Source organism: Melanotaenia boesemani, chromosome 4, assembly GCF_017639745.1.
Source record: "Melanotaenia boesemani isolate fMelBoe1 chromosome 4, fMelBoe1.pri, whole genome shotgun sequence".
Lineage (NCBI taxonomy): Eukaryota > Metazoa > Chordata > Actinopteri > Atheriniformes > Melanotaeniidae > Melanotaenia > Melanotaenia boesemani.
The window spans coordinates 39,972,863-39,995,951 of record NC_055685.1 but is presented as its reverse complement, the minus strand read 5'-3'; the positions used below and the strand labels follow the sequence as shown (position 1 = coordinate 39,995,951).

The 23,089-nt window shown below is 48.1% G+C and overlaps 2 protein-coding genes across 3 annotated transcripts in view; both read right to left on the bottom strand.

Moving 5' to 3' along the window:
• The window catches only part of LOC121638909 (spectrin beta chain, non-erythrocytic 1-like), a 40,493-nt gene extending 25,581 nt beyond the window's left edge, over window positions 1–14,912 (bottom strand). Inside the window, exons 1-3 of one of the 2 annotated variants that reach the window (XM_041983979.1) lie at window positions 14,798–14,912; window positions 10,069–10,288; window positions 506–657 (exon numbers count right to left, since the gene is read on the bottom strand). In XM_041983979.1, the coding sequence (XP_041839913.1) occupies window positions 506–657; window positions 10,069–10,222 (306 nt within the window). In that variant the 5' untranslated portion in view covers window positions 10,223–10,288; window positions 14,798–14,912. Of the gene's footprint in view, window positions 1–505; window positions 658–5,662; window positions 6,032–10,068; window positions 10,289–14,797 lie in introns of those variants that run through there. The other variant, XM_041983980.1, reaches the window with a different exon arrangement.
• Window positions 14,913–20,294: 5,382 nt separating this feature from the next.
• polr3f (polymerase (RNA) III (DNA directed) polypeptide F) lies at window positions 20,295–23,089 on the bottom strand. Its single transcript, XM_041984031.1, has 9 exons — window positions 22,813–23,089; window positions 22,348–22,465; window positions 22,205–22,272; window positions 22,069–22,136; window positions 21,882–21,994; window positions 21,202–21,345; window positions 20,812–20,919; window positions 20,539–20,730; window positions 20,295–20,467 (listed from the first exon to the last, which is right to left on the bottom strand). Exons 1-9 carry the CDS (start codon window positions 22,872–22,874, stop codon window positions 20,390–20,392), a joined length of 951 nt encoding a protein of 316 aa, XP_041839965.1. The 5' UTR covers window positions 22,875–23,089; the 3' UTR covers window positions 20,295–20,389.

The window sequence follows — 23,089 nt, the reverse complement described above, 5'->3', positions numbered from 1 at the left end:
TGTTGGAAGAATGTCTTTAATTTGTAAGTAGTAATATTTCTATATACAAGTCCATAAATTTCATTAGCGATTTGTCTGTTAATAACATATCAAATCTTTCAGTAATATTCGTCTAAGAAATGACTATATGATTCTGCTTTTACAGAATTTAATTAATATTAAATTTAAAGTAATGAACTCAAACTCTTTTTTGACCACCAACAATACTCTGAACACGACGCAGTTAAAAAAGCTGATCGTTTCAGTAGGATGAGGCTTCATATCCTACTGAAATGATAAGCCTACTTAGCTGCTGTAAGATGTCTTGAGATGACTTTACTGTGAATTTGTGCTAAATAAACCTGACTGACCTGAAATAATGTCAAACTTCTCCAAGTAATCCAGACTAAATGAACTTCAACGAACCGGTCCTCACTTTGCATGTGTTTCCACACCGTACTCACAGTGTGGTAAATACAGGAATGTGTGTATGTTACCGGTAAATACAGGAATGTGTGTGTGTTACCAGCTTCTCTCCAGAGAGGACCTCCAGCAGCTTGATCAGCATGCGTCCATCTCTCAGGTCCATGTAGAGGTCTGTGATCCTGCAGGAGACTCTGGACAGGTGGGAGTTGACCCATTTTGTGAAGGTCTTCTTCTGGACCGCCTCACGCTCATCTGCATGCACACACACACACACACACACACACACACACACACACACAGACGAGAGAAGATGGTTCAGGTTTTGATGATGCAACATGATCATTTATTAAGTCAATCTTCAAAACAGAATCTGCTGTGCAGAGATTAAGGAACCGATGAAGAGAACTAACCCCTCCTTTCCACCCGGTGTGTGTGCGCCACGTTATGGCTGTGCTGCGGCCTCCGCTGCTATTCGCAGCCATTTTAGTCAACGGTTCGATTTCCACCGAGCGTCCCAGAAGCGCAGTGGCCCGACACACCGCTAAATTTACGTGTCTATTTTTGACGCTTCATGCACCCAGAATACGTCAATTCCGTAGTTCAGACAGGGGCAGACAGGAAATCAGACGGGGAGCAGAGTAAAAGCTTCCAGCATTTTTCAAAATAAAAGCCCTCGTGCACAAAACACTTTTTAACCACTCAGGAGCTAAGTAATTAGCCTGCACACAGCCTGCCGTAGACTCCCATGAAGAAGAAGAGCTTCAGCAGCCTGCATATTGTGCCTGCCTGAGCCGCCCGCATGGGAGACGGGTGTAAACATGGACATTAGGACATTTTTAGACAAACAGTACCACCACAGAATGGCAACAGTAACTGTGATGAAACGTGTGATGACTCAGGTTTGTAAATCTTGTTTAAAAAGTGTCTGACGTTACTCTGCTGCTGGAGGACGTATGAACCATTTAATCCCACCGCTTTTCCGTAACACTAAATAAATGTCTTTTTCCAGCTTCCTGTGAACTCCTCGTTTACCAGTAAACAAGCGTAAACCCTCTACAGACTGCACACAGTCTCCATTTTCCCTCTGAAACCATTTCTTTTTCTTTTTAAATTCCTTCAAATGTAAACATTCGTGTAATTCCACGTACAGAAACAGAACATTGTTGTGTTGTCTGAGCTTGGAAACCACGTCCCTCCCAGTGAATACTTTCTGAATATTTCCTGGTAGCGAAGGACTTTTTGCCAGAAATATTACTTGTGCAGCTTGAAATGCAACGATATCCGGGGACATTCGCCTCATGTAGCATTTTATTTTGTTGTAAATATAGATTCATTATATAAATACTAGCTTAGCCTTATATGTTCTGCTTATAGTGGATGTGGGTGAATCCCTGGGCCAGTGATCTGCTGACTGACTGATGTTGATTTACAGGGTTATTTTGCCTCATTAAAGCATTATAATAATTTATAAGTAGAATCCAGTGCTTTTGTCTGCTTTAAGATGGTCAGAATTTGAAAGTTGAGATGCTGTATCAATAACAAAAAAGCACCAAAAGCTAAAAGTTCCTCTCATCTGGGCTAAACCCGACCTTCAGTCCTAAACCCGCCTGGCTTAGCCGAAGCGTAGCATTGGCTGGACGAGAAACGACGTAGCATGAACAACGCGTAACATTGCATGGAGAAGGTATAAATCCTGGTTATGTTGAGATGTTGACAGAACATAAGGACATTATGTCCTTGGTCATTTTCAGTCTGGTTTCCACAGGGCTCGCGCTACTGAAACAGCCCTTCTCAGAGTCTCCAGACATCTTGATGCAGAGCCATGCAGGCCATTGTACCATGTTATTACTGGACTTGACCTCAGCTTTTGACACCGTCTACCACCACAACATGCTCGACAGGCTGAAACTCTGGGCTGGGCACCAGGAACTGCTTTGAAATGGTTTTCCTTATAGCTATCTCTGCTGTATCTGTGGCTGCTGCAGACTTTAAGTCCTCATCACTCGCCCACGGCGTTCCACAGGGTCTATTCTGGGGCCTTTGTTGATTTTCTATATGGTCCCTCTGCACCATCTATTGGCTATTTTTAAGACATCTTATAATATTTATCCTGATGACATTCAGCTATATATTTCTTTTAACCCTCAGGATGTTTTTAAGATGCAGATAATGCTCAAGAATTTTAATGTTGTTTGAATAACAACTTTCTTCAATTCAATGATTCAAAAACTTAAGTCTAGTTCAGAGTCTTGGCCCACTTGTCTCCTTTATTAAACCCTCAGTCAGGAACTTTAGGGTAACTCTTGACCGTGCCCCGTCTTTGGGTGTTTATATTAAATCACTCATTCGTTCTTGCTTTTATCATTTAAAAATACAAGCAGAGTCCACTTGTGTCCTGATCTGAGGCGAACATGATCATTTATGCCTTCATTTCATCACATCTCAACTATTCTAACTCTGTTTCCACGTTTAACTAAATAATCTCTGGAATGTCTTCAGGTTCTCCAGAACACTGCTGCAAAGCCAATAATAAAATCTTCCAAGTATTCACACGTCACCCCGATACTAAAGCAGCTGCATGGCTCCCTGTTCATTACAGAGTGCTTTTTAAAATTCAGGCCTTAATATAAAAAGCTTTAAATGATTAATCACAAGTTTATATCAGTGACCTTCAGGAGTTTTATGTTCCCAACAAGTTCCTGAGATGACATGACCAGTGGTCAGGGTCTGCGGGTCCCTGGGCAGTGGCGGAGCTAGACTTTTATCCTTGGGGTGGCCAGAGGGTGGCCAATGCTATTTCAGGGGGTCCACAGATTATGCCAATGAATTTGTTTCTCGACCAATCAATCTCAATTGGATGCAAATAAATGTTAAAATGTACATACTAAGCACACAGGAGATGAGATTTGTGAATATAAAGGACACCACCGTGAAATTTACTTTAGAATGAGGATTTCACTGTCCAAGAAGGTTATTATCCTTCTTCTCGCCTTCTTTTGCATCTTCTTTTCAAATATAGCTCAAGGCACAGGAACGATAACCGTCCTCGACTCTAGTTCAAATCTTCCTCTTTTTCCGTGGCGATTCTTCTTCTTCTCCTAATAAAGGTGGATTACAACTCTTTGTGATACATAGCGTCAACTACTGTCCAGGAGGGACTTAGCAGTCAATAGGCGTCGCTGATTTCAACCGGCTCCGTTCGGCGGAGCGGAGACGTGCGGTGCTGTGATATGTCAATCATCTGGGGTGGCACTTGGGGGGTCCAATAAGATTTCAGGGGGGTGCAGTGCTACCCCGGCCTCCCCTCTAGCTCCGCCCATGTCCCTGGGATCACGCGATCAGGGTCTGCAGGTCCCTGGGATCACGCGATCAGGGTCTGCGGGTCCCTGGGATCACGCGATCAGGGTCTGCTGGTTTTGAAGCTGAAAACCAAAACTGGTCTCCTCCGTGTGGAACTCCTTCCTCAGCCTGAAATCTGCCGACTCTTTTAAAAAGCAGCTAAAAACGCATCTTTTTAAACTTTCTTTTGCTGAGTTTTATTTATGTCTACTGTGTGGTTTTAGTGTTTTGTGAACCACTTTGTGATTTTTATCTTGAAAGGGGCTGTTATAAGAAAGATTTACTTTATTTAATTCTTTGTGCTGGTTGGTAGTTAAATTCCTCTTCTGTTGTTTCTGATCCGTAAACTTGGGGACACCTGATCAGACGTCTGTTTAAGCTGCTTGTCCAATCCTCTAACAGATCAGAGAACATCATCATCAACTGCTGTGACAGGCAATGAAGACGACTTCCAGAGGTTAAAGTCTGACTCAGCAGCTTCCTGTCCAAGTTTACGGCCGGTTTATGGCACTCAGCAGTAAACTGTCTGGTTAACTGTTAACCGGCAGGAGGTCAGAGGTCAGGGAATAAAAAACTTCTACAGGATTTGGACCTTCGTCAATTCTGATGGGTCGTACTGAGGAAGGTAAACTGATCTGCAGCTGATCCAGAACTGGCTAAACCGACACTGGACCACTGGTTCGGACCCAACACCATCCCTGAGGTCAGGAAGAACTATCGGTTCTGAAAGGCAGGTCAACAGACTGTATATAAAAGATGGGCGGAGCCACCGTGATGTCACCTGTAGCTTTCTGAAGAGCAAACGTGAAGCTCATTGGGCGGTTCCAACCGTCGCCATCTTGGCAGTTTCACGCCTGCTGTCGCTCCCGGAAATACAAAAATGGGCAAAGAGGTGGAGCTGAGAGGGGGCTGTGAGCGTGGGGGTGGATGATTGACAAACATCAAACTCCAAGCTGCCTTTAGCTAAGAGCTAACTGAGCTAATTCGGATCTAACGTGAGCTAACTGGCTAATGAAAATAGGTGGGCTAAAGCTAAGGCACGCTGTTAGCCGGCTAAAAACCACGGCTGTGATGCTCTCTCCCTTCTTGCCGCGGATATTGGATACATGTGAATAAAAAGGACACGCCCCTAATTATTCCAAATCCTGAATTTCAAGATAAAATAACACCCAAACGGATGAGATAGAAAAAAAATTCACCCCCCTCACAGTTGTCATGAAGGTAAACTTGACCTTTTAATCCTAAAATGTTTTTTGTACCAGGCTTTAAACATGTTTATTCTGCTGTGAAGTTGGTCTTTTTAACATGGGAGTCTATTTGCTCTGTTTTGGAGCCCCTAGTGGACGAGGGGGGAACTGTAATTTTTTGCACTTCCATATAGGCTTCACATTTTACAGGTGGAGGTTGCCGCTTGGTCAGAACCCTTCAGACTCTTGTGGGTGGAGCTTATGCTGTCAAACTCCACCTGTCTCCAGGTGAAGGTAGGCTGTGGTCCCCAAGCCATGAGGTCCACCACCACTGAGGGACTGGGCTCGATCAATCATCCTGCACAACCATTGATCCAGGATGAGGGAAAAGAACACTGGTTCTGGTGCCTCTGATCGGTCCAAAGATCAGTTCCCATGGTAACTGTTAGTGGGCTCGTGTCTGGTTCTGATTCAGATAAGTTTCCCAACATCACCATTTTGAAAGAAAAGTCTTTTTCTGCTGTTTTCAAAGTTCTGATTTGGCTCCTGGTCCTTGTAGTCCAGATCCCAGTACAAGAATGTAGATTCTGCTTCACACCCTAAAATTCACTTGAGGTCAGAACGGTTTAAACAGAACTAGGCCCAGGCCCATTGGACCACAGACCATAACCTCAAGACTAGGACCCCAGACCAGGATCCAGGAAGCGCCTGCCCATCATTCTTCTTCTTACCTTGCAGTTGTTTGAATCGACCCTCCAGCTGGACGTAGTTGGCCTGCTGCTGAGTGGAATCCGAAGCCTCCATTAGAGTCCGGAATCCACCGGTCAATCAAAACGGTGAAGTGGTCCTAATCAGGAAAACCCACCAAGAGCTCCTGGATCATAACCCACTCAGAACCAGTTGAGCCCAAAACAGCTGAAATCTGCAAGAACTTCTCTCAAAAGTTCTGGAAATCTTGATGAATTAAAAAGAAAAATCTCTGGAGGGAAAAAAGAGGATAAAGTTTTCCTCCTTAAAAAAAAACATCCAACCCTTCTTCCCTCAGGGCAACTGCTGACTTTTCAACCACAGAAGAAGAATCAAACCCTCTGTTTGGGCTAAAAACGTAGAAACGTCCTCGTGTTGCAGGAGCTGATCAGAGTCCAGAGGTCGCAGCTTGGCAAGCGTGTATTTGTGTGTGTGTGTGTGTGTGTGTGTGTGTGTGTGTGTCAGGAGGGAAACAGGCAACCAATCAGATCGCTCAGCTGAAACAATCAGCGCAGTAGAAGAAGAATGAGGAGTGTGTTTCTGCTGAGGAACGAACACACATTCATTCAGAGCCCCGCCCACTGCAAGCAGACCCGCCCCCCTGAATACACGCTGTAAAAAATGGAAACTTGTGTCTGAAGTTTAAACACCCGACCGAAGGCGTCACCGTCTCATCACATGATGGCTCGTATTTATCAAAGAGTGCAGCCAGGAAGCTTTTCCTTCCTCTGGAACAGGACTTTTCATGCTGGAAAGGTTTGAATGAGAAAAAAAATCTGAATCCAACTGAAGCTCCCAGTTTGGCTTCAGGAACCAGAACCAGCTCCCAGATCTGTCCCTGCTAGAAACTGAGGCTGCTGAGGGACGTCCCATGATGCACTGGGCTCCTCTCTTTACTCTCCATGTAGAAACATCTGATCTTGTTTTCATTCATTTCATGTTTGTCTTCTTCTTCCTCAGCAGAAATCCCTGGTCCCGTTTCCACCAACAGGTCAGGTCAGGTCAGGTCAGGTCAGGTCAGGTCAGGTCAGGTCAGGTCAGGTCGGGGCGGGTCAGGTTAGGTCAGGTCAGGTCAGGTCAGGTCAGGTCAGGTCAGGTCGGGGCGGGTCAGGTCGGGGCGGGTCGGGGCGGGGAGGGATGGATGTTTTTGTTTCCACGCGTGAAAACTGGGAAGGGAAAACTAATATCCGACCTGTCCTACTTTAATGTTACCCTTCCGTCGGGGTACCAGTCTAACCACCAACCTGAACAAGCGGAATTTGACACGCTGCAACTTGATTGGTTGGTTAAGAAAAAAAAAAGAGTCACTTCCTGTGCGACCTGGCATAAAAACAGCAGGAACGGCTCCTCGTTCAGAGCAACAGACTTTCTTTGTGTTGGATTAAAAACAGCGTCACGAAGCTCCACCAAGAAGAAAGAACAGCCTGGTGGACGTCCTCCACCCTCCTCCGTAGTTTCTGAGTCGTGTTCTGGTTCTGCTCTAAGGAAGCGCTGCGATGCGTCACGCTGTAAGGTACCTGAAGCATCTGTTGCTATCCAGCTGATGCACTGCCTCTCAGGTGAGGTTACGGTTGCTATGGAAACACGAGGTTACAGTTTACAGACCACAACCTAACCCTAACCGACCCGACCCGCTGGTGCAAATGAGGCTTAGAGTTCTGCTGCTTGTTGACCCCTCTTTCCTGTCCTCTTCACCCCCAACCACTCCAGGAAGATGGCTGTCCTTCCAGGTTCTGGTCCTGATGGAGGTTTTCCTTCCTGGTTCTGTTTTCCTGGTTCTGTTCGTTTGGTTCTGTTTGGTTCTGTTTGGTTTTGTTTGGTTCTGTTTGGTTCTGTTTGGGTCTGTTTGGGTCTGTTTGGTTCTGTTTGGGTCTGTTTGGGTCTGTTTGGGTCTGTTTGGGTCTGTTTGGTTCTGTTTGGTTTTGTTTGGTTCTGTTTGGTTCTGTTTGGTTTTGTTTGGTTCTGTTTGGGTCTGTTTGGTTCTGTTTGGTTCTGTTTGGGTTTGTTTGGGTCTGTTTGGGTCTGTTTGGGTCTGTTTGGTTCTGTTTGGTTCTGTTTGGTTTTGTTTGGTTCTGTTTGGTTCTGTTTGGTTTTGTTTGGTTTTGTTTGGTTCTGTTTGGGTCTGTTTGGTTCTGTTTGGTTTTGTTTGGGTCTGTTTGGGTCTGTTTGGGTCTGTTTGGTTCTGTTTGGTTTTGTTTGGTTCTGTTTGGTTCTGTTTGGTTCTGTTTGGTTTTGTTTGGGTCTGTTTGGGTCTGTTTGGGTCTGTTTGGTTTTGTTTGGTTCTGTTTGGTTCTGTTTGGTTCTGTTTGGTTTTGTTTGGTTCTGTTTGGTTCTGTTTGGTTTTGTTTGGGTCTTCTGTGACTGAAAGTTTAAGTTCTTAAAACTGAAAAAAAAAGTTCAGGTCACCCTGCTGGTTCTGGTCCTACAACAGAAACTTTTTGTTCTCGTTTTTCTTTTACAGTGTAGTGTGTTGAAGTGTGTATGTGTCAGCCAATGGTGTTGCAGTGTGACATGATGTCATCAGTGTGTGTTTCCCTTCATTGTTTCTTCACATTCCAAATCAAGGACAGGAAGTAGGAAACAAACATCCTGCACACGCACAGCTGACAGAACAGAGTCCACACCCTAAACCTGAACCTGAGCCTGAGCCTGAACCTGAACCTTAACCTGGACCAGAACCAGAACTAGACCGGAACCCAGCCCGCAGAAGAACCAGAACCAGTATCCCCATAATCATGGTAAGGAGATCAGGTCCCCACAGAGGTCTATAACAGGTACACTAATGGAATTTAAACTGGACTCAGAACCAGAACGGAGCTCCAGCAGCCGCTGCATCCAGATCAGCTGCAGATAAACGTGTCTGTCAGCTGATGATGAGGTCACAAAGATCACATGACCAAGCCGCGATTCAGCAGAAACCACTTTATTAGTCTCTATAAAACCATCGGCCTCCTCAGGGCGTCAGGTGAGGAGCAGGAGTTCTGCTAGACGACTAGGACCAGGGCCAAGGATCAGAGCCAGGACCAGAGTCCAGAACAAGGATCAGAGGCAGAACCAGGACCAGGATCAGGGCCAGGTTCAGAACTGATGACATGTCACAGCTGTGTATCCGATCAGAGATCAGCTGCTCAACCCTTAAAAACCCTTGTTTCTATTTCTGGTTCAGCAGGTTTCCTGGTTTGGGAAGAAATTCATTTTTCCGTGCTGCCTCTGAAGGCATCGGACTGCTGGTGCCGGTATTTCCTCATTTTCTCCTGAGCCATCCAGCTGTTCTCAGTGTTTGTGGTCCTGCCATGTTTCACCTGCTTTTCCCTCCCTGGCTTATCGAACCTCTCGGCTTTCCTGGATGGACGGTAGAAAAACACCAGACCAGATCTAAATTCTAATATTCCAGCTGGTTTTCACCCGTTTATCCCACTTCCAGATTAGGCTAAAATAACTGTATGAATAGATATAGCAGCATAAAGGCCGACGAGCAGAAGAAAGCAGAATTTATTACTAACAGAACTTTGTAGAAATAACACACAGATCAACAGTGACCAAACCTTTTCTCATCTCATCGTTCTCTCAAGTCTTGGCTTTCAGGAGAAAAAATATTGTTATTGAAACAAACACACAACAGAAACTATTTCCATGTTTCCACTTTTTCCTCATTTCCAGTTATTCCTGCTACTATTTACCTGCTATCCTCACTAAACCAACTCCAGCTCAGCTGCTTTGTGGCGCCACCGTGCATCAGAAACGTCTTCTTGGCTTTATTCCAGCCATAGAGGAGCATTATTTTTCTTCTTTTCACACACACACAGAACTTTCTGCTCACTGGTTGATCTTTGGCTGCTCCTGATTGGACGTTACCGTCAATCTAAGCTCTCTGATTGGTGGAAAGTCTGACAGGAAGTGGCTTCATCATCATGTCCAGGTCTAAATAGAGGTCTCTTAGCAACATAGTAGTGATGGTGATGTTTTTATGGTGAAATGTGATAAATAATGCTGTTATCATGGATCATTGTGGATTTACCAGATAGAGTCTCTGAATAAAACTACATTTAGTGGCTGGATTGTAAACCTCCTGGACGGATAGAAATGCTGGAAAACCTCGTAGACTGGCCTCAGGTAGACCTGCTGGAGGTTTGAGGGTTAAATCAGCTGCTGTCTGACGCTGGTTCTGGTTAGCTTAGATTAAATGTAAAAATAAAGAAACATAAAATATTTGCATTTTTTGACTCATTGTAAAAACAGGAAATGAAGCTTTACATTTAAAAACTGGTTTCCATGACAACGGTGCACTTACTGATCAACGCACGTCTCATGTGTGTTTACTGATGCACAGTGAAATCAGATTTCTCAGCACAGTGGGACGGACCTCAGGTGTTGAGGGCGGGGCTCCTACCTGCGAGAGCCTTGATGCGCGAGCGTTCGAAGAGGCGGGCGGAGCTGTTCTCGTTGTCCCAGTCGTCGTCCCAGCGGTTGTTGACCGTGTCGCTGCTGCTGTACTGCTGCTGCAGCTCCATGTGGTCGAACTCGGCCGCCACCGTCGTCATCATCCTCGCCGTGGAGTCACCTCGTCGTCACGGAGACCGTCCACACGGCGGCTACAGGCCGACCAACACCTATGGAGCAGACAGGAACTGGATCAGACACCTGACATTCTAACAGAAACCAGAACCGGTCCTGGACCAAAACCAGTACTCCGTGGGACAGATGGACCCCATGAAGGACTAACAACTCCATCTTCTTGAGGACAACAGTAAACATACCTTCAGACACTCCCTGAAGGCATCATGTGACGTTCAGGTTCAATTTTTTCCCAAACTGCCGTCTGATGAAGAACTTTTGATCCAGGAAGGTTCCAGCTAACAGCTGTTTGGGAATCAAAATCCTATTTCCTGTCTTTTCCTGGTACTGGTTCCTGGACTGTTACTGGGCTGGTACAAGGACTGGAACCGGTCCGGTGCCTGGACTGGAACCGGTCCGGTACCAGGGCTGGAACCGGTCTGGTACCAGGGCTGGAACTGGTCTGGTGCCTGGACTGGAACCGGTCCGGTGCTGACCATGTAGTGTTCTTCATGATGTGAATGAGGTGATGTGATGTTTGTGTGTGAAGCTCTCTGATTGGCCCATCAGGTCAGCTGACCCTCACTAAAGGAGACAGGAAGTGAATCGGATCGATGGACTTGAGCAGCTATTAGAGACTAGAACCAGGAGGGGTTCCCAAGGGGTCCTCTAATGGATTAGATTTTCCTGAAACTGATCCCTGATCAGATGTCATCATCATCATCGTCGTCGTTGTTAGAGGGGAAACATCAGATCTGAGACAGAAACTAAGTTTGAGGATAAAAATACAGTTTCTGAGCAGACTGGGGGGGGGCAGGAAGTAGCGGGGCCCCCGCCCTCTCCCTCGGGGCCTCCGTCTGGTTCACTTCACACGGCTCCACATTCCAGAACCATGACGACGGGGAGGATCGTCCACCCGACACCGCCTGACAGGAAGTCCCCACTCAGTACCCCCTCCCCCTAAAACACGATGTAACCATGGTAACCCCCCCCCCCCACACACACACACATACACGCACGCACGCACACCATTCTATGACTGTGTTAAAAATGCAAAGTGTGTGTGCGTGCGTGTGTGGGGGGGGGGGGGGGGGGGGGGAGGGGGGGGGGGGTCAACTGTGTGACAAATGTTTTCTGACCCACATTCCTGACTTACAGCTGTCTGACACACGGGGATCAAATATGCAGCCCGGGGGCCAAAACTGGCCCTGCAACGGGTCCGATGTGGCCCAAAGGATGAAAACAAGTAACTGATTTAATAAAATCTCTGATGTTTCCAGGTGAGGTTTCAGGGAAAATGTGGACGGTCTCCAGGGCAGGAGGAGAACTGCTTCCATCTTTCTGTGTGATGAGTCGGGTCAGCTGCTCCGGATTACTACACACATGTGGAAATGTACACGTATGTACATTTAGAATAACTTCTAGATCTGGAAAAGATCTTCACTGTTCTCTTCCAGATACCTGGATTAGGTGTTTGCTGCTTTATTGATCCAGACTGATCCAGATTGATCCAGATTGATCCAGACTGATCCAGACTGGTCCAGACTGATCCAGATTGGTCCAGACTGATCCAGACTGGTCCAGACTGATCCAGACTGATCCAGATTGATCCAGACTGATCCAGATTGATCCAGACTGATCCAGACTGATCCAGATTGATCCAGACTGTTCCAGACTGGAAGCCGGAACAAACCTGGAAATTAGTCAATAAAATGAAGACAGGCTGGTGTGAAGATCTGACTGGAGAAAGGAGGAAGATGAGGATGATGATGAAGAGATGAAGGATGGAGCGGTGGCATGTGTTTGTGCTGCAGAAACAGCTCCTAACGGGCTCCTCCATCAGGGTGGAGTTACTGGATTTACTCAAACATAAACAGTCATTTCCTGCTGAGCCAACCCCACCCGCTGGTCTGAGGTCAGCACCACAGATCACCTGATCTGTCAGGACCAATCAGATTTCACTCTCTGTTCTGTCCAGATCTGCTGGATTCACTCACACACACACACACACACACACACACACACACACACACACACACACACACACACACACACACACACACACAGAGAGAGAGTTTTCATCAACAGATTTGGCTTTTTAAGAACATTCACAATTCAACACATGTCCACCTTCTGGACTTTAACAGAACCACCTATAACCAGGACCAGGACCAGAACCAGAACCAGGTCCTAAACCAACCAGAACCAGGTCCTACAGCACGGGTGACAGTTTCCACTGACGTGGGGTAAAACCCCTAATATCCGACCTGACTCGTCCTGCTTTGGTACCCCAACAGAAGACTCCCAACAATCTGACCAACCCACTCTGAAAGGGCGGAGCCTGACACGCTGCAATCTGCTGATTGGTTGAGCAAAAAAAGGTCCCTTCCTGGTATAAAAACAGAGCAGGAACGGCTCTTCGTTCAAAGCAACAGATTTTCTCTTTGTTGATTAAATCTCCGTTAAAACGGCGTCACGAAGCTCCACCAAGAAGAAAGAACACAGCCTGGTGGACGACCTCCACCCTCCTCCGTAGTTTCTGAGTCGTGTTCTGGTTCTGCTCTAAGGAAGCGCTGCTATGGCGTCAAGTCAGGCATCTGTCGCTATCCGGCTGATGCTCCGCCTCTCAGGTGAGGTTACGGTTGCTGTGGAAACTCAACAAGTTTACAGCTTACAGACCACATCCTCGCCCGGCCCGACCCGACGGTGGAAACACGGCTCTGATGCATCCTTTCTCCACCACACCTGACTTCCCTCATCTGCCGTCCGTCACCTCTGCACAGGTAACGAGTCGGTCATTCAGGTGTGCATCTAAAAGTTGTAACATACTAGATCTCAAGGACCAGACTTGGGCCTCGCTGTCCTAAACCAGCTAAAACCAGGTCCTAAACCAGCTAAAACCAGGTCCTAAACCAGCCAAAACCAGGTCCTAAACAAAAGTTCTGTCCCAACTGTCCCCACTAGACTAATTTGGCTGGAAATTTGATCCCAAACAGCTGGAGGTTCTAGGAAGCGTTCTTCAGTCTGGCCCAGCTTGGGAACTTCAGCAGAACGTCTCCGGACCTAAAAACAACATTCCCAAAATGCTTCCCTGATGTTTTCACTGCAGACATTCATAAAATCTTAATATTAATATTAATATTCCAGCTTGAAGAGACGTTCTCCAGGTTCTACCAAAGTTCTGCAGAAATCACAGAAACGTTCCCTGATAGATGGAAGACAAGATGGAAAACACCGATCTGGAACTACCAATCACCTCCGGGTTGGGCTCGCAGAAGGAACCGGAATGATTTATTGATCCGTTTTACTGTCAGAGATAAAAACGTTCCAATTATCCTGGTTCTACAGAGAACTACAGAACCACCATCTTCCTGACTGGAAGACCACTGAGTGTTGAAATTTTACTTTTATTACGAAAATCAGGTTTCACAACATTCCCACCATGTTTCCAAAACATTCCTAAAACGTTCCTGAACCAAAAACTTATGGCTGAGTTCTCAGTTTGTTCCTAGCATCCGTGTGGTTGAAGAGGGTTCTGTTTACAGAGGAATTTTCCCGGAACATTTTCCAGAATGTTTCGGTGACGTAAACCCAGAGCACATATGTACGACGAAGGAATGTTTAAGTTACACCCCGGAACGTTCCTGCACCCAAGAGCTGGGAGATTCCGGGAAATGGTGGAACTATTTTCAGCTAAAAGAGCTGGTTCCATTTCTAATCCAAATAAACATGCAAAACATCCTTAAATGACCGAATTCTTCCTAAGGAATCTTTGGGAAGTTCCCAGTCATTCTGGAGAGGTCCACTTAACCAGAACCATCTGACTCTGAACCATGTTAAAGGGTCCTATTAGGATCTTTAAGGTTCCTGGGCCTTCCCGGAGGGTTTGTGATGTTTTTAGGCCGAAAACGAACCAGCAGAAGCCGCTGCTGGGTGTCCGGATATGTGTGTGTGTGTGTGTGTGGTCTAGTCCCTCCTCACAACATAAACAAACGGGTTGCCGAACCGCGGGGACTGAACCCGGAGGTTCTGGCCCGCGGCTGTTTTCCAGCATTTTCTCCCGGTGAGCGCGCAGCTGCGCAGCGGCCCGTGGAGCGGCTGCAGGCCGGACGCACCCGCCCGATCTGCCGCTAAAATAAACAGCCGCAGATGTGCGGCTCCAGCTTCGGTTTATTGTCCTGAACACACACTTCACCTCCTCCTCCTCCTCCTCCTCCGCGGCCACGCCTGCTCTGCGTCCTTGCATGGCGCACCGTTATTATCCTCCATCCTCCTCCCGACAAATGGCTGCTGGCAAGCGGCGGGGCGGGAGCTCGAGCGGCGGCCAGGCGGGCTGAGAGACGCCGCTGCTCGGCCCTAGAGAGTGTTTCGGACCGGGAAGGAGGACCGGGAGCGGAGCCCGAGGGGCTCTGAGGACCTGAACTTCAAGCTGGAGTCGGATCGGTCAGATTGAGCCGAAACTCTCCGACATGGAGCGAAGTTAGCGGCGAAGCTCCGCGGAGCTCCAATCACAGCAACAATAGACACACAGTAGAAACCAGTGGAGACCGAGGGACGCGGCTCACCTGCTTCGAGGACCAGACCAAAGCTTCGAACTTCAGCCGGGGAGGAAGAGTCCGCGGACCGGAGAGCACCGACAGGACCGGAGGAGGGAGGAGGCTCCTGCTGCTGCTGCTGCTGCTGCAGGGAATGACGGGAAAGAATCCGCACTGCCCCCTCTTCATCCCTCCTCCTCTTCCTCCTCCTCCTCTTCCTCCTCCTCCATCAGTCTGCTTCACATCTAGCAGATAACATTAAAATGATTCAGTCTAGAAGGACTATACTGAACTGCAGATCTTTGTAAGTTCGCACAGGAGAAACTTTTCTGTTTCGGTTTGTGGAATTAAACTGTGGAAAAGTTTAAAAAATGAAACGGTTTAAAAACATGATGAATGTTATCTGCAGCTGGTGGTTGAAAGTTTGTGCTGTTTCCATGTTTCCATGGAGGAAGGTGGGTTTTATTGAGGTGGAATAAATAAGTTTTCCTTGTCGAGCACAGACAGAAATGGCAGGTTTGTGGTGGACCAGCCTCGTTTTCTTGTCTCTAAAATGAGCTAAGCAGGAGGTCTAACTCGGATTCTGGTTTAAACGTTTTATTTGAGTGCACTTCGTGCTGCATTCAGGAACTTCTGCGACTCGGGAACAGCAGAGGTTTATCCTCCGGAGAGCAGGAGTAGTTTGCTCCGGGCTGGAAAAGGTGTTTTCATTTTCGAGATGCTGCAGGGCAACAAGGCCTCCAGAAATAACAAAGATATGTCTATATACCATCTAAACAAGTCAGAAGAAGAGTTTTAAGGTCAGAAAATTATTTACTGTCACTTTAAAACCAAAACTTAGTTATTTTTTCTTTTATTTGTTTATTTATCAGGGACAATGCAAAGAAGACATGAAGCATAAAAGATGTTTTGCATAAATAGCATTTAGCTCATGATCCACAACCTTGAAAAACCCTGAAGTAAAATGACATGAAAACATGTAACTCGATTAAGACCAGGTTGCGATTCATCTCACACTGTAAATAAAACCTGATAAAACCTAAAATTGGCACGCTAACTCAGCCACGCTATCTCAGTCACGCTAACTCAGTCACGCTAACTCAGCCACGCTAACTGTCACGCTAATTCAGTCACGCTAACTCAGTCACGCTAACTCAGCCACGCTAACTCAGCCACGCTAACTGTCACGCTATCTCAGCCACGCTAACTCAGCCACGCTAATTCAGTCACGCTAACTCAGCCACGCTAACTCAGCCACGCTAACTGTCACGCTAACTCAGCCACGCTAACTCAGCCACGCTAACTGTCACGCTAACTCAGCCACGCTAACTCAGCCACGCTAACTGTCACGCTAACTCAGTCACGCTAACTGTCACGCCAACTCAGCCACGCTAACTCAGTCATGCTAACTGTCATGCTAACTCAGTCACGCTAACTCAGCCACGCTAACTCAGTCACGTTATCTCAGCCACGCTAACTCAGCCACGCTAACTGTCACGCTAACTCAGTCACGTTATCTCAGCCACGCTAACTCAGCCACGCTAACTGTCACGCTAACTCAGTCACGCTAACTCAGCCACGCTAACTCAGCCACGCTAACTCAGTCATACTTTTACATTTAAAGTTTTAACACGTCACAAAATATAAAAGCTTAACAATTTCCATTCAGACACTGATATCCTTTATTGTTTTGTTTAAATTTAATGAAATGCTAGAAATTGTCTTCAGAGTCCACATTTAAACATTATGATTTTGTACTTAAAGAACCAAAGAAAGTCTCAGACAACCCTGGTTTCAGCAGCAGGACAGAAGGCCCAGCAGTTAAAATGATAAATAAAACCCAGCATCCTTTCCACAGGTCACTTTTGTTTCTACTTCACTCAGAGTTGTGGCTTCATCCATAACTTTTCTCATCCCCTGCTTTTAACCAGCTGTAAAAAACTACAGAAGAATCATAAAACTACATCAGTGTGTTCAGCAGAGCCTCCAGCTGCTCAAGGCTCAATACGACTCATCAACATTATAGTAACTGTTTGACTTTGTCGTCACAGCAACCGTCATAGCAACGGTAACAGGCTCAGAGGACACCGTCGTCTTAGCAACAGTAACATTCAAGCTTAGTGGACACCGTTGTCATAGCAACAGTAACATTCAAGCTTAGTTGACACCGCTGTCATAGCAACGGTATCAATTAGGCTCAGAGGACACCGTCGAGGTTGCAAACAAAATGTACATATGACATTAATAAAATAAAATAACTTTAATAAAAGTTATTAAAGTCAGGTTGTGGTTTCTTATCAGATGTCAGAGATTACTTCCTCCGCCCCCGTCACAGACTCCGCCCCCTGCGACTCTCGGACAGTGAAGTGTTGTTTGATCGTCAGAGTTCAGCTGAAGATCTGGTTTCTATTCACATAGTCAAACTAAATGTTGAAATTTAATGTTGATCTCAGTTTCATGTCTTTTTGCTGGTCAATGCTGTTACCATGACGACAGTGGTCAGGTTGAATCACATGGTGTGTCTGCAGCTCATCTGATTCAAAGGTCACCAAAATAAGTTCTAATGGTGCTTTGAATACATCAGACCGTCTTCATAACCGCTTCAGAGCGAGGACAGAAACGTTCCTCCTCAGTTTAGCTGCAACTGCTGAGGATTATGGGTAACACAGTGTGTATGTTGCTTCCTGTCTGGTCGATATGGAGACATGTTGAGAGGCTGCTGTTGTGTAAGATGATCCTTGCTGACGATCAGCACTGAGCCCATTACTGCTTGATGGAGTTCTAATGGAAAATACTGAACTATGATTGGTCAGAACCTCTGAGTGCAGCAGAGAACAAACGCATCGATTCAGCGTCTCATCATCACAAAACTGCAGCTGATGGTTTCGGCTGCTCCAGCAGAGAACCAGGAGCTCCATCCGTCCACTGACAGTCCTTCCTCCATCTTTACCTGCTGGTTAAAGCTACAGACTTAACCGGGGGGGGGGGCAATGGGACAACGGGGATACCATGGTGACATCACTTGACCAGATTAAAAAGAGTGATCACATCATTTCATACCTCTTTATACCTTTCTAATTCAGTTTCTGGTCATGGAGGTGGAGCCTATCACACCTGGAAAGGTCACCAGCCCACCACAGAGTTCTATCTGAAACAAAAACTTGTTTCTAACCTTAAATCGATCCGGTTCCATTAATATGAAATTAAATGAGAAATAATTTTGTTTTCATAGTGAAACTATTTACCTGTAAAAACTATATATATATAAACCATCTCCTATAACATGCAGGTCTAAAACTGGACGTTAAAGTAGGACCTGGGCTCGGCTTGGCTTTTCATTAATGTCTGTGTTACGGCAGAACACAGGGAAAGACCTGTTTCAGGTGATTTTTAGTCTTCAACTGGAACTCCAGGTCCAGCTGTGAAGCAGTAGGAAGAATATCTGGTTTAAACTGCAACACGACACCGTGATGACGTGTACCCCGTACGCCTGAGTGTGAGAGCAACTCACTAGCGCCAGCTACGCCGTACGGGCAGCACGTAGACGCCAGCGTCCCGTACGGGCAGCGCGTAGACACCTGCGTCAGCTACGCCGTACGGGCAGCGCGTAGACGCCGGCGTCCCGTACGCCGTACGGGGCTGCCCGGCGTCCCATACGCCGTACGGGCAGCGCGTAGACGCCAGCGTCCCGTACGGGCAGCGCGTAGACACCTGCATCAGCTACGCCGTACGGGCAGCGCGTAGACGCCTGCGTCAGCTACGCCGTACGGGCAGCGCGTTGACGCCGGCGTCCCATACGCCGTACGGGCAGCGCGTAGACGCCGGCGTCCCATACGCCGTACGGGCAGCGCGTAGACGCCGGCGTCCCATACGCCGTACGGGCAGCGCGTAGACGCCGGCGTCCCATACGCCGTACGGGCAGTGCGTAGACGCCAGCGTCCCGTACGGGCAGCGCGTAGACGCCTGCGTCAGCTACGCCGTACGGGCAGCGCGTTGACGCCTGCGTCAGCTACGCCGTACGGGCAGCGCGTAGACGCCTGCGTCAGCTACGCCGTACGGGCAGCGCGTTGACGCCGGCGTCCCATACGCCGTACGGGCAGCGCGTAGACGCCAGCGTCCCGTACGGGCAGCGCGTAGACGCCTGCGTCAGCTACGCCGTACGGGCAGCGCGTTGACGCCGGCGTCCCATACGCCGTACGGGCAGCGCGTAGACGCCAGCGTCCCGTACGGGCAGCGCGTAGACACCTGCGTCAGCTACGCCGTACGGGCAGCGCGTTGACGCCAGCGTCCCATACGCCGTACGGGCAGCGCGTTGACGCCGGCGTCCCATACGCCGTACGGGCAGCGCGTTGACGCCGGCGTCCCATACGCCGTACGGGCAGCGCGTAGACGCCTGCGTCAGCTACGCCGTACGGGCAGCGCGTAGACGCCGGCGTCCCATACGCCGTACGGGCAGCGCGTAGACGCCAGCGTCCCGTACGGGCAGCGCGTAGACACCTGCGTCAGCTACGCCGTACGGGCAGCGCGTTGACGCCGGCGTCCCATACGCCGTACGGGCAGCGCGTAGACGCCTGCGTCAGCTACGCCGTACGGGCAGCGCGTTGACGCCGGCGTCCCATACGCCGTACGGGCAGCGCGTAGACACCTGCGTCCCATACGCCGTACGGGCAGCGCGTAGACGCCAGCGTCCCGTACGGGCAGCGCGTAGACGCCTGCTTCAGCTACGCCGTACGGGCAGCACGTTGACGCCGGCGTCCCATACGCCGTAAGGGCAGCGCGTTGACGCCGGCGTCCCATACGCCGTACGGGCAGCGCGTAGACGCCTGCGTCAGCTACGCCGTACGGGCAGCGCGTCCCATACGCCGTACGGGCAGCGCGTAGACGCCTGCGTCAGCTACGCCGTACGGGCAGCGCGTTGACGCCGGCGTCCCATACGCCGTACGGGCAGCGCGTTGACGCCAGCGTGGGGCTCTCTGAGGGGATTAGAGAGAAAAGTGTATGGCCGATCTCAGTGACGATCATTCTGGGTTAAAGGAGAGAGAAATGTTTACGTTCTGATGCATAAGGATGTGAATTTGAGAAATTTCCAAGTCATTTTGGGGGGAATTAGTGTGGACTGTGGAAATTTATGAACTTACTTTGAACTTTATGACGGAGTTAAAACAATGGAAGAAATCTATGTCCTTTAAATGAGGTTGTTATTTGAAAGGAGGAGAACAGGAGAAGTTTAGCAGGTTTTATAAAACACGTGAGAAGCGCTGCAACCTTGTCCTGATCGAGTCGCACGTTTTCATGTGGTTGGTTTTTCTCCAGCTGCAGGAATCTGACAGAAACAGAAGAAACGGAAAAATAAGGATTAAGTCACACGGACGGGAATATGTGAAGGATCGCTGGGATTAATCTGATCTGTCCACAGTGTTTCAGGCTTGGTTGATAACATGAAAGAAAAAGAGGAAAAGATCTGACTGCCATGACCTCCGCAGCCCAGCAGGTGGCGTTAAGTCTGACAGAAGCCGCCTCAGCATCAAACATTTCACTTTTTATTAAAGTTTCTGATAAATAAAAAGAACAAAGCTGAAATAAACTTTTCATCACAGAGAAAAGCAGCGAGACGAGCGTCCATCAGAAGTCCAGCCACTCCGTCATGTAGGTGCAGCTGGACGGCGAGATCTCCCCTCCTTCGTGGCAGTCGGCAAACACCTGCAAAGAGGACCGGGTCAGCTCAGGTGTGCTGCGCCAGCAGCCGCAGGTGTGCAGGTGTGTGCTGTTACCGGGCAGAGTCCGCAGGGCGTCTTGACGAGGCCGGTGGGCTGCAGGATGGCGTTGACCCCCCTGTACAGCTTCACTTGTCCGTCCACGCTGCCCACCGTCCCCTCCTTCGCCGCGATCACTGTCATCTCCACCTTCCCGTCATAGATCAGAGTGTTCAGGATGGTCTCGATGTCATCCATAGACAGGTCCACCTGGAGACGCACACCTGTGAGGCTGTGACTCGGCTAATGACGTGATTGGTGGATGTGACGTGTGATGTCACAGCAGCTCACCTTGCTGATTCCCAGCTCACAGATGTACTTCCAGACTTCGTGAGAAGTAGCGAAAGAGCTGTTCCTCTGAACCATCGGACTCTGTTTGCTGTCCCTCGCCGCCTCGGCCTCAACACACACAAACACAGGGTGGGTCACATGACCTGCACGTCAAACCCTCCTGCAACGTGTCCGCTGCAGGTCCGCAACGTGTCCGCTGCAGGTCCGCAACGTGTTGCAGGTCCGCAACGTGTCCGCTGCAGGTCCGCAACGTGTCCGCTGCAGGTCCGCAACGTGTTGCAGGTCCGCAACGTGTCCGCTGCAGGTCCGCAACGTGCTGCAGGTCTAAAACATCTCAACTCACCTCAGGACAGTTTGTGCCAAACAGAGTTTAAATAAAGCTTTTTGTACCTTGCTTTGTAGGAACTTGAAACACTGCTGGTTCAGGACTTCCACAAACTCGGACTCAAAGTCCTGGTCGCTGTACCAAGCGCCCCCCGTCACCGAGCGGTCCGGCTGCAGGTTGTACAACATGTACACCTTCTTCTTAGATGCCTGAACACAACACAGCAAACGGACAGGTGTCAGAGGCTCAGGTGTACCTGCAACCTGTACCCCGAACCGTTTCCACAAACTGACCCGTGATCCAGTTCGGTTCTCATGAACCAAACCTTTATGTTAAAATGTCATTTATTTATTAATGTTCATTTACTGAAAAATCTATTGTATTTTGTTCCAGTCTTTACCCCCCCCCCCCCCTTTTTTTTTACTATAATTTGTTTTTATCTAATTATAAATTAATTCAAGTTTAAAGAGGGTAAATATTTCCAGAATGGTGATCGAATAAAAATGTTTGTTCAATTTTTTAATATTAATTTGTTAATCTATATAATATTAATTTAATATTAATTTATTTTTGCTGAAATTAAAAAATATTTTAAAAAGAATCAAAACTGAAGAAATGCTTGGTTTAAAAAATAAAACTAAATAATTTGAAATCTGTTTAACAAACATCCTCCAGCTGGACCGGGTGGGTTCTGAGATTGGATCTGCGTTTGGACCGGGTCGGTTCGGTTCTGTGGTGAACTCACAGCCACAGACTTGACAGCTTTGATGAGCTTCTTGCTCTCCAGGTTCTTCAGGATCTTGTTGATCTCGGTCAGAGGGAGGTTACTCTTGAAGCGAATGTCTCTGCTCCAGATTCCTGCAGGAACAAACATCATCTGTGGTTCTGATCCGATCACAGCGGGCTGTTCCAGACACAGGAATGTTCGGTACCTTTGTTTCCTGCATCCTCAATGATCTGATACACCAGCTTCTCCTGGCTGTCCGAGCCTTTCATCTTACTGAAACACAGAGAACCGGATCAGACAGAACCAGAACCACAGTCTGACCCAAAGGTGTGTGCATTTACCTGGTGCTCTGGGAGTCCTTCAACCGATACAGGAGCCCCGAGCTGTTCCTCAGCAGATCCAGCTGACCCTGGTGCAGATCAGGACAGGTTCCGATCAGAGTTATTAATTACTGATCAACGGGATGGATGAGCGGTGGACTGACCAGAGACAGCAGCTTGTTGATGGCCATGGCTCTCTGCTGAGGCTCCAGGTGAGGCAGGTCATTTTGGATCACCTGGTCTGTGATGCCTTGAGGAAACTGCTGACACAGCTCTTTGATCCTGGAACACAAACACACCTTGTCTAAGGGTTAATTAACTTTACCGTAAACTAAACCGAGCTTTTCTCCACGTGTACAATCCTTCACTTCCACAGCAGAACAAGCAGATCCCCCTAAACCCGACCTGAACTTCTCCACCATGAATGAGCCCGTTTACGTGAATAAACACATGTGCGTTCATTTTATTAACCCCGAATTCTCTATCACGTCCTTCCAGAGTAGAAAAACATCATCTTGTCAGGTTGGGCAGCTGGTTGTTTGATTAAAGCCAATAAAGCGCTGAATGTCATGGAAGTGAAAGGGACTCCGTTGGGTCGGTTCCTCCGGCGGAGCAGCGGGACCTCAGACCTGTTCTCGACGTCTGCCGATTCCGTGGCGTTCTTCTCCTTCTTCACCTTCACCTCCGACATGTTAGCAGATCTCTGCGGGATCTGTCCGAGCAGCACCGTAAAACTGTTAGCCTCACAGCTAATGCAAACAACACGGTCCGAAAACGGGTCCTCGCCGTTCTCTGGAGGAGGTGTCCTGAAAACTGCCTGTTCAAAAACCAACCGCCGCCCTGTCTTCGTAGTGACGTAACACTGTTGACTTTAAAAATGACAATTAAAGACAAAATATAAGGGAC

What these genes read in the sequence shown, in the direction of transcription:
- polr3f (XM_041984031.1), bottom strand. Translation starts at nt 22,874, where the DNA reads ATGTCGGAGGTGAAGGTGAAGAAGGAGAAGAACGCCACGGAATCGGCA. An exon ending in AAGCTGTCAAGTCTGTGGCT is followed by an intron (nt 21,346 to 21,881) that starts GTGAGTTCACCA and finishes TGTTGTGTTCAG; the next exon opens with GCATCTAAGAAGAAGGTGTA. An exon ending in TCAAGTTCCTACAAAGCAAG is followed by an intron (nt 20,920 to 21,201) that starts GTACAAAAAGCT and finishes GTGTGTGTTGAG; the next exon opens with GCCGAGGCGGCGAGGGACAG.